Here is a 15,243-nt window from a genome sequence, read left to right as displayed (position 1 = left end):
CAGTGGGCGGCTTGAGCGCCGTCAGTTTATTAGTGTCGCTTCAGCACCTTAAAATCGTCCACATGGTCGCATGGGACAGATCAGCATCTGTTCCCAAAAAAGCTATTTACATGAATCCTGCTTTCCATTAAAAACAAACAAACTAGCAATACATACACACCCTAGAAATCAGTCACAACGCGCTGGACAGTCTTCAGAAGTGGACGGAGTCATCCTCACGCAAGGCGGTCAGCCTCTGCTGGCCCCTCTCCAGGACAGAGCAGTCTCCGGAGGGCGTGGGGGTTTGGAGAGCAGGTGAGGGTCCAGTACCCTGGCTCAGGGAAGAAGTGCCGGGACGTTTTTTATAAGGAATTCATTTGAGATGGAGGCTAGAGGCAGAAGTGAGGCCTGCAGGATAAGGCTAGGACAAGCCTCGGCACAGGAGCCGAGGGCCACCCCTCCCCTCCCCTCCCAGCTCTGGTACCCAACAGTGATACTGAGCTGCATATCCAGAGGGTGGTGGCAGGGACCCCAACTGACAGGAATGAGGGCGAGCCTTCCCATCCACACAGGCTGTGGCCAGGCCTAAGGGAACTGGCTGGCAGGCTCTAAGGGCCTCAGGGCTAAGGCCTGTGGGATGCATCACACACACACTGCTGTCCTCACCACTGCACTGCCTGTCAGGGGGCTTTGGTGTCTAGTCATCCTTCAAAGGGACAAAAGTGCTTCTCTTGAATCCTCATTACAGCTCCATGAGGTAGGCAAGGAAAATGGACCATCTCTCTTTAACCAACGGGGAAACTGAGGCACAGGGGATGACTGCTTCTAGGTCTGCACCTGGCGCTGCTATGGTGGTGGGTGCATGGTGCTCATGTGCTAGGCTTTACTGACTTGGTCTTGGGCCAGCTGCTGACAGGCTCTGCCCATACCCTCTGTATAAAGTCAGACCTCTGGACAATCAAGGACGCATGTACAGAGGAAGAGTTCTCCAGAAAAGGGGCTGTTCTCAGGCATAAGCTTGAAACACCCTCCCTCTGCTCCCCCCGCCCCCCATGGCCTCAAGGCCAGAATTCCAGGCCAAATCTTTCCTACCAAGGTTGACCTTTGGGAAGAAACTCAAGTGGTAGGTAAGCCAGGCTCTTAAGCTCCAAGGATCACAGTGGCCTGGCTCTGTAACAGGATCTTTTCAGAGTATTCCTCACCAGGGGCTCCACTACCACTAAGCCCAGGTCCCAGCAGCAGTACAGGGCCTCACCCTGCACAAATGGACTCTTTTCAGCAAGGTGGGGCTGGGGAAGTAAGTAAATAGAAAATGGGCCATCTTTCACCCAAGAAAAAGTGGGGAGTCCTCAAACTCAGCCCTATTGTTGGCAAATTTCTGAGCATGCTCTTAGGAGGTTCTCAAGGTCAGGACCCCAAACTCTGGGCTCCTACTGAACCACCAGGGTGCTCGGGATTGCCACAGCTTTCAAGGGGGCAGGCATTCATTCTTCCAATGACACCCCAGAGAGGAAGAAAGAATTCTTGAGAAAATCAGGACTGAGGCAGTAACCCCTCCATGAATCCTGTGGGGCATATAAAGTCAGGATGATCCTTGCTGCAGGCCAGCACATCCCTCTCCTGCTGAGTGGGAAGGTGGTGGAGGATAGAGCTGCCACCAAGAATGAGATCCAGGTGGCTTTGAGGAGATTAGCTTGGATAGACCCTTGGATAGCTTCTGTAGTTAGACCAGCCTGCTGGAGCCTTCACTGGCTACACACACACATACACACACACACACACACACACACACACACACACACACACACACACACCTCTAGTTGCCTGTTTCCTCCACTGGCTACACTAAACACCACACACCACACCACACCACACACACACACACACACACACACACACACACCACACACACACACACACACACACACACACACACACACACACACACACACACCTCTAGTTGCCTGTTTCCAGTTTACAACCTTGATTCTCAACCCCACATGGCCAGTCCTGGATGTTCCTGTCCAGCAGGCAGAATAGAGGTGGAAGGGCATGGTAGAGCAGGTAGGTCTCCGACAGACCCCAGGAGTGTCTCCCATTTCCAGGACAGACACTGGGAAATTTGCAAGGACCACCTATCTGAGCAGCAGGATCTGCAGAAGCCTAGCAGTGCCTCTGGAACTGAAGCCAGAGGGGCAGGGGTGGGTATGTAGCTCCTGCTGGCTTTACCCCACCCAAGGGGACTTCACAAGAGCAACATCTGCTTGGCAGCTACGTCGTCAAGTGTATCTGAGAGCATTAGAAAGATCTGCTACTGTAAAACCTCCGCCATGAGGCTGGAGTTTATTGGGAACCACACATGGGACTGCTTGGGGCCTGTCGACATCCCATGCTAGGAGACCAAACACGTCCTTCACCCTCAGCTTTTGGCCACTAAACTCCAAAGCCTGTACCCTGCTCCCTAGTCCCCAAGAAAGTAGAATCCGGACTTCAGGGAAGGACAGGACACAAAGACAAGAACACTTCTTGCTTGTGGTCCTGGGGTTTCATGAGACCACAGCTCACCTCCCTTCTTACCAGCCTTTCCACTGCCCACATATTCTGGTTAATAAGCAGAGCGAAGTTACTCGGTAGCCCACAGGGAGCTAGCTTCCCCTTAGTTCTGGGCTGTGAGCACATTCATACTTAAGACTGTTTCTTTGTGTTTTGAAGAGTCTGTCTCTGTAGTAACCACACGTTAACAGACACACAGTGTCCCTCCATTGATAGCTGACACAGAGCAGGACATGGGCCCCTCCACTGTCCTGTGTCAGCCCTTCCGTGGGTAGGGCTAGAAGGTGGCCTTGGAGTGTCCAAAGATGCAGATAGGGAAGTGCTTCACATGGGAAGACCACTGGGCAGCCAGCTGGAAGAACTTGACATCGCTGCATTCCACGCCATCGATGAGGACTGTGGGAGAGGGCCACCTAACCATCTGCCTGCCTGGCGAGGCAACCACCTGAAATGGTGGGCTGCTGCCAGGAGGCAGGGTGATCCTGAACTGGAGGAAGCCATGCTTACCAGGCCCATTCTACCACCTGCCCTCCCAAGACTCAGTGCCATGGTGGGTCTACCTCCCGGGGACTAGTGGCCAAGGCAGTCTAGCCACACTTCAGCCAGGCATGACTCATTATGCCACGTCCACTTCACAAGGTCCTACTTAAAATAGCTGCATTTCCAGAGGGAGCCTTAGGAAGACTCAGGACCTAAATCCACAGAGGACCAAGAGTCCTACACTCTGAATGCACTGCTTACAGAATAGCCTCTGTAAGACACTTAGGTATAAAACCAATCGTTAAAATGAAGAAAGGAAGGGCTGGGAATATAGCCCAATGGTAGAGCATTTGCCTAGCATGCATGAAACCCTAGGTTCAATCTCTAGCAACCCCTACATCTCTATCAATAAAAACACAGAAAAGGCTGAAAAATTATTTGAATTTGAAAGGCTATTAGATGCATGTAAGTACCTTATCAAAATGTGTTCCAAGTGTGAATTTCTCTAAGAATGCCTTTCATAGCAAAACTGGTTCCTGTGCTGGATCTGAAAAGCCAGCCATCTGTTTTGCTCTGCATTCACATTTTATAGACAGAACCAAAAAGGACCTGGGTCATGGACTGATTCCCCCAGCACCCTATAAAGCAGCCCCTTGGCCCATGCTCACCCCGAAGCATGTTCTGTTGGTGCTTAGCTGTGCAGATCAGCCGGCTGATGCCTTCGATGCACTGGCTTTTAGATTCCACATCCTTGTCCTTGGTTTTCTTGGGCAAAAACATCACTGGGAAGAAAAGAGACCTGCTGTTGATCCACTGCTCCTTCAGGGCCAGGCTGGCCAGAGCCTCAGCAGCAGGCAGGACGGGAGAAAAACAGCGATGGGGACTTGGCTGGCCCCTGCTCACCTGGGGCCAGCTTCTTGTTGTGAGCACATACAGAGCACCCTCCTGCCTGATAAGTCTACCTGAAGTCAGAAGCTGCCTAGAACCTCAGTGTCCTCACAGCCATCAAAACATATCTGACTGCCAACCCCTTCTGAAGTGAGTTGTGGGCTCATGATTATGAATTTACTGGGAACTTGCTGAGGGGTGAGAATGATATCCTCATCACCAATAATCACCACAGAGACCCCTCTGCTATTGTCCAGCCCTGCTCAGTATATTCCCACCTCACCCTTCTTGTTCTTCTCCTTGGTGACCACAGTCATGGACATGGTGGGTGTGGCTGCAGCCTCGCCACTGCTGGGCAGCCTGCTGACCTGGAGGGACCGGAAAGTGCACTTGAGCGTGTTTTTGGTGGTGGGCAAGTCCTTCTTCTCAGCATCTCTCTTCCTGTCCGCGGGCTGTGCTGCCGTCCAGTAGTCCACCTGCAGCCCCATGAGCTCGGCGCCGATGCCCTGGCTGTGAAAGGCAGAGGGAAGGAGCTCACACTCATGATGTACGTCACTGTGCCATTGTAGGCAAGGAGGTGTGGCTGGCACCTTACCTACTAACTTGCTAGCCAGTGCCAGTGAACTATAAGAAGCTCTGCAGAGCTGACTGCCCACTTGTCTTCTGGCATACTGTTAGTGCCCTGGCAAAATTGCCATGCAGCCTGTACACCTACTCTCCTAGGACTTAGATGAACAGCTTCATCAGAGGTTGAGTGGCTGGTGGGAGCAGGTAGCTAGAAGGGCCCTGACAAAGAGCCAGCTGACTGACTGGACCTTCAGGCCGTGTTCATTATGCACTCAAACTCCCCGGTTGAACTTGGTTGTCTGAGTTCTGCTCAAGACTCGGGTGGCCTGTGTGGGGCCTGAAGAGCTGTCCCCTGCACCGCCCCCGTCGGCCCCTCTTTAACAGCCCACTCTGCGCAAAGGTGCGTCCAGGCTCAGTGAGGCCCATGTTCGTTTATGGTGACTCCTGTCCCTAGGAGTCTTCATTAAAGACACCAGCTACCTCCTACACTGCTCTATGGCACCCGGCCCCAGCCCCAAGTGTCCCTCACAGGACCCCCACCACACCTTCACCAGTGTCTGCCCGTATTGCTGACAAGACGGGAACACAAAGGGTGGATGTCACCTTATAACACGTAAGATGAGAGCCATGTTGTTTACCTGGGGGAGGACAGGCCTCCGCTCACTGAAGGGGAGGAGGGTGGAGTAGGTGAAGCCTCCTTGGCCGCAGGAGATATAGACACAGACGGTGGGGTGGAAGAGAGCACACTGGAGCCCGAGGGGGCCGCATCGTCCGAGTCTCCTTGGGGAAGAGTCACAGGCAGTGGTCAGACAGCCTCCCGGTCGGCCCACAGTTGGCTGGAGCCTGAGTTAGGGCTGGAGCGGCAGCTCTCAGGGCAAGTAGGGTAGGCAGAGGAACTCATGTGGGGGGCAGGACAGCATTTCTTGGCTGGGAGAACTGCCACTTTGCCTTGAACCGAGGCTTTGTGAGTACAGGAGAATCAGTAGACACTTGCTGGTCCTTCAGACCAGAGGGACCACCTATCCAGAGGGCTACTGAACAGTCCTCAAAGAGGGATGAAGTTACCTGATGTGGCTGAAGATGGCTCCACAATTCCAACCTTCACAACCTGGGAAGTAATAGATGCTGGCTAGAGGCAGGTGGGGAGGTCCAGGAGCCCTGCTGCTCTGCTTAGGCACCACTTTGGAGTTCATCTCAGATAGGTTCCTATGTCCCTGCTGCTGCCCAGCTTCTGTACCCACAGAATAGGAAACAGGTCCCGGCATCCTCCTATCTATGGGGCATGGCTCAGCTCTGGACAGTGGCAAACACCATGTGCATGTGACTGGTTAGTCCCAGACATCCATCAGACTCGGATGCTGGCAGGAGAAACATGGATGCAGAAGCAAAAGCTGCTCCGAATACTGTGTGGGCCAAGTGGGAGAGTGCTTCAGGCTTGAACCGTCCAGCATGGTGGCCACTAGCCACATGAAGCTGTGGCAGTCCAGAGTGAATTACAGTATCACATTCAGTCTCAGCCATGTGAGGTACCCAAAGAGCACTTCTGTCACTACAGAAAGGGCCCCGCCCAGGATGCTATAAAGATAGCTGTCACTGCCTGGAGATCAAGTGTCATGGTGCTCTAGAGGTCTCACAGCAGGACAACCTATGAGAGATGAAAAGGCTGTAAAAATGGGACTGAGAGCGAGCCTCCACATTTAGTCATGTCTAGCCTATGCCAGGAGGTCCAGCCCTAACTGAGCAAACCTGCCAGAAGGCTCATCCTTATCTTGTAGACAGGGCTGAGCCTCCTCGCCTGAGTGCTGAGTTGACAGCCTGACACACCTCCCCCAGAAAAGGGGCTTACACTCCCATGTATTCATTATGGGAACCAAACAATGCAGGAAGGGAGCAAGGAGCATTTATGAGAAGGGATTAAGCAGTCCTCGGTGGGCTCACATGGTGAGGAAGGTTCTTGTATGTGTAAGCTAATAGAAAAGTACTCTATTTTGACAGGAATCTTGGCAGGTTCATGTTCCCAGTGAACGAAGCTGGTGATGATACTCACCCCAACAAAGGGAATGAACCTCTGAGAGGATTCTTCATCAGGGCTGGGAGCAAAAACAGACTGTTAGACTCTCTGCTACAGCACCCCAACCTCGGCTGTCCTCTGCCCAGGGGCCCAGCCCACTCACCCCTAACCGCTACCCACCATGGCCCCCAGCCACATCTCCTGCCCATAGGTACTCTTTGTCACTACAGAAAAGCCCCTGGATGACCTGGCTGATACGTGGATCCTTTCCCGTATACCAACATAACGATAAGCAGAGGATTTCTGCACCCCGGGAGGAAGCTGGTGTACAGTCCTGCAACTGGGGACGAACACTAGAGCTGGAGACCTCGAGGGAAAGAGCTCCCATTGCAGGGCTGGGCAGCCCGGCCCACCTGCCGCTCCCGGCCGACCAAGCCAACCCCGTGCTTCCCGTGTATGCCCATGGGGTCCAGAACCGGGCCTTCTCCAGTGACCGGGGTTGCCCTTCCCAAAACCAGTGCGTGAAGGTTTCTTCCCGAGTCTGTGAAGTCAGTGCCATCTACACAGCCTGCAGCTTTGGCTGACATGCTGGGGTAGGCATGCGAGGTTCTAACTAACATCTAAGTGTAGTCTGAGGCCTGGGCAGGACTCTTGGGACGAGTTTGAATAGCTGACCAGGATTAGTGACTGGATGAGGTACTGTCTGTACTTGACTCTGTACAGCACTTGGCAAACAGCAGCTTGTCCTGGAAGTGCTCGTCATGCCCATCCACATGAAGATGCCAAGGGCCTGAGATCAGGAGCCAAGATGAAGAATCATTCGCTGTCCTCCTTCCACGCACTACCCACAGGGCTAGCCATGTGGTGCATCTCTGAGGAGGAGGCTCCCTGACCAGTCCCCCACAAGGCACAGCCTCAGCATGGTACACATGGTTCCATCAGCAGTCAGAGTGAGTCCTGCATCTCTTGGAAGGACTGACGGCAGAGGCAGTCCTATTTCCTCCATGCCCTTCCCGCCTGCCCTCTCCCGAGACTTCCTGACCCGAAGAGCATGTTAGCAGCTGGAGTCATTTCTGCATGGTTCTCTCAACTCTATCTGGTTTCCTTACACTGCTACTAGAGGCCAGAACACCGGCTGCAGAGATGTGCATGTACATGAAGCCAAGTGCTGAGATGGATGGGCTTCTTCCTGTCTCGAGGCTTGGGGGTGCCTCTCAGGTGTCACACTGCAGCAGGTGCTGCCTACCACGGTTTCAGCGAGACATCTTTGTGGGAAAGAGAACTCGGGAGGTGTGTGGCCGGCCAGTCACCTGTCTTGGGCAGCATGAGCTTCCAAGACTGGCAGCTCATCTCCCTGGTGGGGCAGAGGCTTGTTCCCAGTGCTCCTACTCACAATGCACCCACAAGATAGACCAGTGGCCTATGCAGCAAGAGGGGTCTCTCTATGTCCTCCTCATACCCACAGGCCTGTCAGATGTCTTGGACTGTGCTGGCTAAATCCCCAGCCTTCCTTTCCTTTCTAAGGAGGGCAGTTTTGACAAGAGAAACCTCTTCTCCCTTATCCATTTCAAATTACTCAACTCCTGGCCCCAATCTGCCCTACTCTTGTCTGCCCACTTCACACAACATTCCAGGCCCAGGTCAAATGTAAACAGCAGGCAAGCATAGTGGTTCCTAATGTGGAGGGCTCTAGCCCACTGGGCCACCCATACTCTGTAGGGCCCTCTAGGACCATGGCAGAGCAGCCTCTTATCTGTGGTCCACTCTAAGATACTTGGGAACAGAGCGGGGCTGACAAGGCCATGTGTGACAAGACACAGGAGACATTGCAACATGGAGAAGCTACCGGAACTCAAAGCCAGGCTGCATCCAGGGCCATGCAGACAGAGCCAGCGTAGGTACAGCAACTGTGACACCAGTGCCACATTGCATCCTGGGCCATGCAGACAGCACCAGCATGGGTGCAACAGCAGTGACACTAGCTGGCAAACCAAGAGCCGGGATGCAGAGGCAGCCAGGGCCTGTAGGACAGGTACTCATGGAAGTCAAGTGGCTGGCGTCTAAGAACCATGCCCTTGATCTGTTCCCAAGACCTGCCATGAAGCCAAAGACACAGGCCTGGGCCCCACGACCATTTCACCCATATACACCAGAACAGGAGCCTGGAGCATGTGCTGTCCCTGTATGACTGGGGGGCTCAGCTGCCATCAGAGGACAAGCTCCAGTCCCAGCTTCAGGTAAGAGGCACACAGGAGCAGGCCCTCTCTGCCAGAGCTCCACAGGGAAGGCCAGGCAACACGGGTCCTTGCTGGTTCCTTGCAGGTACCCGTGCCTACCTAGTGCCGGTGTCACTACTGTGCCACAGGCAAAGGGAGGTATGGGGGACAGAGTGTCTCCTCAAGCCTGGTTCACTAGACAGAAGTACAGCACAGGAGAGCATGCTGCAGGCTCTTCCTTTCACAGCCGCTGGCACAGGCCAAGCCTCGAGGCAGGAGAGAGGATGAAGGCTGGTCTTTCTCTAATTTGGGGGCTTGTTTAGCAGGGCAAACTGGTATTCAAGGGCCCTCCTCTGTGTCCTGCTGGCTGGGATAATGGGTAGCACTACCAGCAATGAGGACTCTGGACCCATGACTCGGTCCTGGGCACTCTTCCCAGGAGAACAGATACCTTGAGGCCAGTGTGCAGGACCCTCTCAGCAAGGAAAAGGGTAGCTCTGAGGGTACCTGGGAGTAGTCAAGTTTTCAGATGAGGCCTTCCCAGGGAAGAAAAGCACTTTACCCCTACTTAGGGTCCTCAAAAGCCTGGCTGCCCCTCCAAAGAAACTAGAAAAGATATTACAACCCCTCTGTGCCTCTGCTAGCCCTGGGAGCTGCCTTTATAGTGCAGAAAGTGGGTAGGGCCCTGGCACACTGTGCCAGCTCCGTGATCTCCTACCTCCACACTCTTAAATTCAGGCCCAACACTGGTGGTGCCATGCTCTCCTGAGGCTGTGTGTGTGGCCAGATTGCTGCTATCGTCAAGTGCGAGGAGCAAAGCCAGCACGGGAAGTCAGACGCCAACCCCAGGGTCCACACAAGCTTAGTTTAACAGTACAAACTGCCTGAGTTGGCTCTCTGGGCCAAAGGACCCATGTGCGGCTCTCCCAAGAAAGGGGTTCATTCCTGCTCCTCAAGGAACAGGTATCCTGCCTGGGCATCAGAGGAGAGGCACTTGGGCAATGATCCTGCTAAACAAGCCCTAAAGACCAGCCTAGAGACAGATAGGGGTGTAGGCCAGAGAGCTGTACCTCAGGGTAAAGTCAAAGTGAAAGTGCTTTTTCCTTTTTTGGAAAGCCACCAAGAGAGAAAACATACATGTTAGGACACCCAGGAATAACAACAAACCCTCCACACACTGAGGCAGGAGCAGAATGGCTCCCAGTGGTCTGGCTGGCTCTTCACCCACCTTGATCTGGAGCAGCAGCTGGGAGGGGGATGAGGGTTCCTAGAGGGTCTGTGCAGGATGGATCTGCCCCCCACCACCAGGAGGTCCCTGACCACCAGGCAGTCAGGGGGCAAGGCTCAACTTCTCTGTTGACCTACTACATTGGATTAGCCTTCAACTATCTTTCGGTCCGGGGAAGGTAGTGTGTGTGGTATGTGCAATTTACAAGAGATTCAGAACTTTGCTGTCATTAGCTGCAGGGTCTATGCTCCTCCTGAGCAAGGTGCTAGGCCCACCTTGGACACCAAAGAGGAGGCTGCCTTAGGCTCTGTGCATTTAACTCTTCTTGACTGCATGTAGGGTAGTGTGGTAGTTTGAAATAAAATGGCCCCCAAAGAAAGTGGCATTATAAAGGAGGCGTGGCCTTGTTGGAGAAGTGTGTCATTGTGGAGGTGGGCTTTGAGGTCTCATATCTGCTCAAGCCACACCCAGTGCCTCAGTACACTTCCTATTGCCTCTGGATCAAGATGTAGGATTCTCAGCTACTTCTCCAGCACCGTATCTGCCTGCACACTGCCATGTCCCACCATAGTAATAATGGACTGAACCTCTGAACTGTAAGCCGCCCAATTAAATGTTTTCTTCTATAAGAGTTGTCATGGTCATAGTGTCTCTTCATGGCAATAGAAACCCTAAGACAGGTAGATTGTCCAGAGGTCTGAGCCAAAAAAGGTATGTTCAGTTCCCTAAGATGCAGTGTTGAGAAGGCACTGCCGAAGGCCCTCAGCTTCTTGAGAGGAAGGATCTAGGTCATTCTGTCCAATCGCTCACACACAACTCCTGAGCACTGCCCCACTCTGGGCAGATGGGTTATGACCTGACTGTTCACCCAGAGGCCAGACCCAGGGTAGGGACCTGTGGGGAAGGAGCCATGTGGAAGAAATACGACCAGATATGAGGAATACAGGAACAAGTACCTTTTACTACATCGTGTAGAATGTTAACATGCACAAAATAAAAGGTTCTGAAAACTCAACCGGGTATTCTGATCTGACACAGATTCATTACAGGCTCTTGTCAAGCAGGCACACTCAGGTTTTCCACCCTGGCCCCTTGAATCTATCCCACAGCTTATCAAGAGCAGAGGGGCCGGTACTTCCTCCAGGGCCCCCAGCCCTGGCCCACCATGTTACCTCTTCTGCTTGTAGGTCAGCATAGCCTCTGCGATGGGCAGCTGGTGAGCACAGTTGGCTCCTGAGATGTACTGGGTGATGCGTGACACGATGTCTGGTGTGTCCTGCACTGCACAAGGCAGAGGCGACAGAGGTCAGCACGGTGACGAGGATGATCTGCTGGGGTCTGGGCTGTGTCCCGGGCACTATATTCTGGCTCTTCTCTGTTTGCTTTCTGCTAGCTGCCTCTGGCTCAAGTGCCCACCCACAACGGTCCTAGACAGGGTGCCAGGGTTCCTTCTCAAATCCTGAAGGCCTGTTCTGGAGTCCTGTGCCTGCCCCTTCCCAATGTCACAGCCCACAACAAGGCTAAAAACTCAGGCTGGGTGAGGGAAGCCCCATAACATCCATCCCACCCCACAGTGAGCCTGAGAAATAGGATCTCTTGTGATGGGAGGTCTCCAGTAAAAGGGGCCTTTTCTCCAATGCAAGGGGCAGCCCCCCTCACCAACACAGTGCCCTGGCCTCACCACTGCTCTGGGCTTCCAGCTTGTTGAACAGGTCTCTCCAGGCCAGATCCTGGAAGAAGTTGTTGTAGCGGTAGTCCACAGAGCCCAGGTACCTGGCCACAGGGTGGGAGCCTGGGAGCCCCAGAAAATCTATCACCATGTGGAGTTGCCCAACCCCAGACAACCCAGCTGCCCTGAGCCCCTCTGCTGTAAGCCTGTGGGGGGGGGGGCTATGACAAAGTTCCCACTTCCTGTTGCTCTACCAGGGAAGGCAAATGAGATGGACAAAAGTCAAAGGCGAATGCAGAAAGACCAATGAAGACAATAAGGCAAGGCTCCCAGGTGAGTGCTGCCTTTAAACTTGACTGCTGGTAAACAGATGAAGCCCGGGCAGGTGTGTTTTATAGTTATGCATCTATAGAACTCCCAATGGCTACTGGAGTTCAAGTCCACAGAGCCATAACAACCTATAAAGACTGTCTTGCATTTTTGGTGACAGAAACCAAAGCTCATGTGGAGTGATCTGCGGTGGACCACTAGTTTGCCTGTGACAGAATCTACGTGATTAGGACATTTGTGAAAGAGAAGGAAGGAAAGTGGAGGGAAGACTCAGGTCTCACTGTACAGCCTGCTTCCAGGCTGATCCGGAACTTTTGACCCTTAGCTTCCGAGTGCTAGGGTGACAGGCATAACACTAGATCTGGCAGACATGACCTTTCAATGTGGTGAAAATAACTGAATTGTTAACAACAGAAGCATGTCATATTGGCACCTCTACCCTCTCCAGGCTGTGTCCCTGTCTCTGAGGTCTCTCAGGTTTAGTCACGGGTGGCCAGTAGCCCAAGGCCCCTCACCCAGGGGGATGATGAGGAAGCGCATGTAGCCGAGCCAGTCAGGCGTCTTGTGAGACAGCTGCTCCACGAAGAGCCGCAGGATGGCGCTGAGGTAATGCTGTGCTCCCGCCACAGCGATCTTCACAGGGGTTGGTGGCTGAGAATTGCAGTTGCAGCTGCGATCCCAAGAGGGTGGGGCAGAGAGGGACAGATGCCTCACTGTCTCTGGCCCAGGATCACCCTGCTGAGCTCTAGGAAGCCTATGGCCCTCAGGTGCAGGGGCTATCAAACCCAGGACGCCCCACCAAAAGGAGTTCTGAGTTTGGGGGATAGGAAGCCGAATATCTGCCTGGATATGCCTGGGCCAGAAGACTGTGCTCAAGACCTCTGCTAGGATCACTGTAAATGGAAGCAGCCCACCAGAGAGTGCTTCTTCCCCTTATCACCCTTAAATGAGCTTCAAGATACCCACTGGGAATCAGAATAAAGCTCTGGGGAGTCTATGGGAAGCACATCCGGAACCATCCATGATTCTCAAGATGAAATATCCTCTGTCTCCAAACAGCAGGCAGGGTTGGGATGTAAGGCCCCAGCAAATACTCAGGCAGAAATGCCAAAGGGTGGTGCCCCAAGTAAGGAAGGATGGCAGACTCACTATCGCTGTATCCGAGAGACAATGGTGCTGAAGGCAGCCTGCACATCAGCAGCAGAGCATGTGCATACCACAGGAAGTGTATGCTTCTGTAGGACATCTGAGAGGAACTAGAAAGGGACAAGCTGACAATGACCTTGGCATAGCACCTGGTAGTCCCTATCCAACCCTCATCACAGGTCCCACAGGACCCACAGATATCCAGGCAAAGCTGATCATCAGCATCCCCCACTCCCCCAGCATGGACTGGTGTTCTCCAAAGCCATATGAAGCCTTAATTCCCCAGAAGACAGAGCACATGGCTGTACCCCTTACCTGTCCCTGCCAGTCAGAGGTATTGACAAGAATGATATTCTCGGGGAGTTGGTCATCAGAGATGAGGATGTGGTTCAGTTGGTCATACACAGTTTTCCTGGGAATCTAGAGATAGTGAGGTGTCCACTCAAGGAGATGCGTCACCCAGGCCTTTCAACTTCCAGCCCTGGGCCTCAATACTCTATATCCCAAAGCAGGCATGGAGGCCGGGAGTAAGTAAGAAAGTGCCTAACAAGGACCCTTGGTCTGGGGTGGTCACCCTTTGGGTGGCTCTGATTCAGAGAGAGAATCAGGATGGCTAAAACTAGCCCCAGGGTCAACAGGCTTCCTAACAAGAGGACCCATGACTGTCTTCCTGTCTGCAGGGATTTCACAGTAAACCTTCCAGGTCTGCCCAGGCTTCAGGGCCCCTGCGCTTCTCTCTGCCCGTGCCTGCTACTTGGAGCATCCTCCCTCAGCTCCCACCCTAACCTGCAGCTGGCTCCGCGTGTCGGGACAGCGCTCATTGTCCAGGCTGTTGGCCCGCTCATTCTGCGGTCGAGCTGGCTGCCGCTCCTTCAGGGATGTGCTCCGGCCCCGGCGGCCAGCTGGCTTTGCCTCTGACCTGCTGGACACCAGGAAAGGCAAGGAGAACAGCTGGGGTGGCAGGCCAAATGTCCCCTGCAGGCTGCACACTGAACTGTCCCACAACAGCTGCCACCACGCCCACCCGGTGACAGCAGACCTGTGATGTGACATTGCAATCTCCCTAGCACCCTGGGCCCTGAGCAGTTTCATTTCCAAGAACAGCAGAATGGAAGTAGGTGGCACCTCTTGGGCACACTGGCCTTAGGGTCGCAGGCCAGCAGATGGCCAGAGTCAGCAGCTATTACAGATGGGGTAGGGGACCCACATGCAGTTTCTGGAGTTGGCCCAAATAGTTGGCTTCCCACAACCCTTCCCCAAAGGAGTACATAGCCCCTCAGCGCAGGCCCACACCTGGTGGAGGGGATGACAAGAGACTCAGTCTTGGTGATTCTTCCGCTGGGTGGCAGCTTCTCAGTGAACACATCCAGGGTAGACGTCTCAGCCTCTGGACTATCATCAGGTTGCCCTGATGGCTCCCGAGGGGCTGGTGAACTCTGATGGATTGAGAAGGAGCCATATGCACCCACCAGCCAGAAACATTCATCATGCCTCTCCAATGCATGTGCCCCTGGTTTAGGGTAAGGCTCTGAGCATCCTCTGACCTAAGGTCTTGCATGAGGCACAGTCACATGGAGGCAAGAGGAGAGGCACTCCTCTCCTACAAGTAGCTCCTGGTCCAACTATTAGTAAGAGACCAGCACCCACCCACCCTGCACCATATCTGAGAGATTCCATGAGGGCCTGGGTCTGATAGCAAGGCTAGAGACACAGCCATCGCTTGAGCTACCCAGTCAATATCCAAGAAGGGTGAACCAAGGGTGCCCTGATCACCAGGCAGCCTGGTCATCCGAGGGTGGTGCACACATTTTCCATGTGGAGTTCACTGTACACTTGAGTTCTGCTGCACATGGTGAATGCTCCCCATGCTTGCTTACAAGGGCTACCGTGTCAGAGATGCTGTCACTTGGCTGCTGGCCTCCCAGGGATCTCATCTTCTCAGGTACATCAGCCTGCAGGTGATGAGACAGGAATTGGGCTGTGCTGCAGAACGAGGATGTCTACTTTTGGATGGGGGGAAACCCAGGGAGACTAGCTTGGAATTTCACAGACCATGAGCTCAGGATTACATTAGAAGAATCACCTTCTACTGGGCAGAACCCTGAGCCCAGGACACATGACGCCCAGCTGGATACATGCTGGCTAGGCATTCAGGACTCATAGGGGCAGGAAGGAT

The 15,243-nt window shown here is 53.7% G+C and overlaps 1 protein-coding gene across 7 annotated transcripts in view; it reads right to left on the bottom strand.

Moving 5' to 3' along the window:
• Nucleotides 1-11: 11 nt before the first annotated feature.
• The window catches only part of Pacs2 (phosphofurin acidic cluster sorting protein 2), a 62,770-nt gene continuing 47,538 nt past the window's right edge, over nucleotides 12-15,243 (bottom strand). For 2 of the 7 annotated variants that reach the window (XM_076551541.1, XM_076551539.1), the window contains exons 11-25: nucleotides 14,945-15,019; nucleotides 14,361-14,503; nucleotides 13,854-13,989; nucleotides 13,383-13,487; nucleotides 13,071-13,177; nucleotides 12,437-12,591; nucleotides 11,604-11,714; nucleotides 11,095-11,203; nucleotides 9,765-9,797; nucleotides 6,515-6,557; nucleotides 5,533-5,575; nucleotides 5,106-5,247; nucleotides 4,184-4,410; nucleotides 3,681-3,794; nucleotides 12-2,928 (exon numbers count right to left, since the gene is read on the bottom strand). In XM_076551541.1, coding sequence (XP_076407656.1) covers nucleotides 2,810-2,928; nucleotides 3,681-3,794; nucleotides 4,184-4,410; nucleotides 5,106-5,247; nucleotides 5,533-5,575; nucleotides 6,515-6,557; nucleotides 9,765-9,797; nucleotides 11,095-11,203; nucleotides 11,604-11,714; nucleotides 12,437-12,591; nucleotides 13,071-13,177; nucleotides 13,383-13,487; nucleotides 13,854-13,989; nucleotides 14,361-14,503; nucleotides 14,945-15,019 — 1,662 coding nt within the window. In that variant the 3' untranslated portion in view covers nucleotides 12-2,809. The remainder of the gene's footprint in view (nucleotides 2,929-3,680; nucleotides 3,795-4,183; nucleotides 4,411-5,105; nucleotides 5,248-5,532; nucleotides 5,576-6,514; nucleotides 6,558-9,764; nucleotides 9,798-11,094; nucleotides 11,204-11,603; nucleotides 11,715-12,436; nucleotides 12,592-13,070; nucleotides 13,178-13,382; nucleotides 13,488-13,853; nucleotides 13,990-14,360; nucleotides 14,504-14,944; nucleotides 15,020-15,243) is intronic. The other 5 variants (XM_076551544.1, XM_076551542.1, XM_076551545.1 and 2 more) reach the window with 3 other exon arrangements.

This window comes from Peromyscus maniculatus, chromosome 14 (assembly GCF_049852395.1).
Source record: "Peromyscus maniculatus bairdii isolate BWxNUB_F1_BW_parent chromosome 14, HU_Pman_BW_mat_3.1, whole genome shotgun sequence".
Lineage (NCBI taxonomy): Eukaryota > Metazoa > Chordata > Mammalia > Rodentia > Cricetidae > Peromyscus > Peromyscus maniculatus.
Note: the sequence above shows the minus strand (reverse complement) of the source record. Positions and strands in the feature narration are given on the sequence as shown.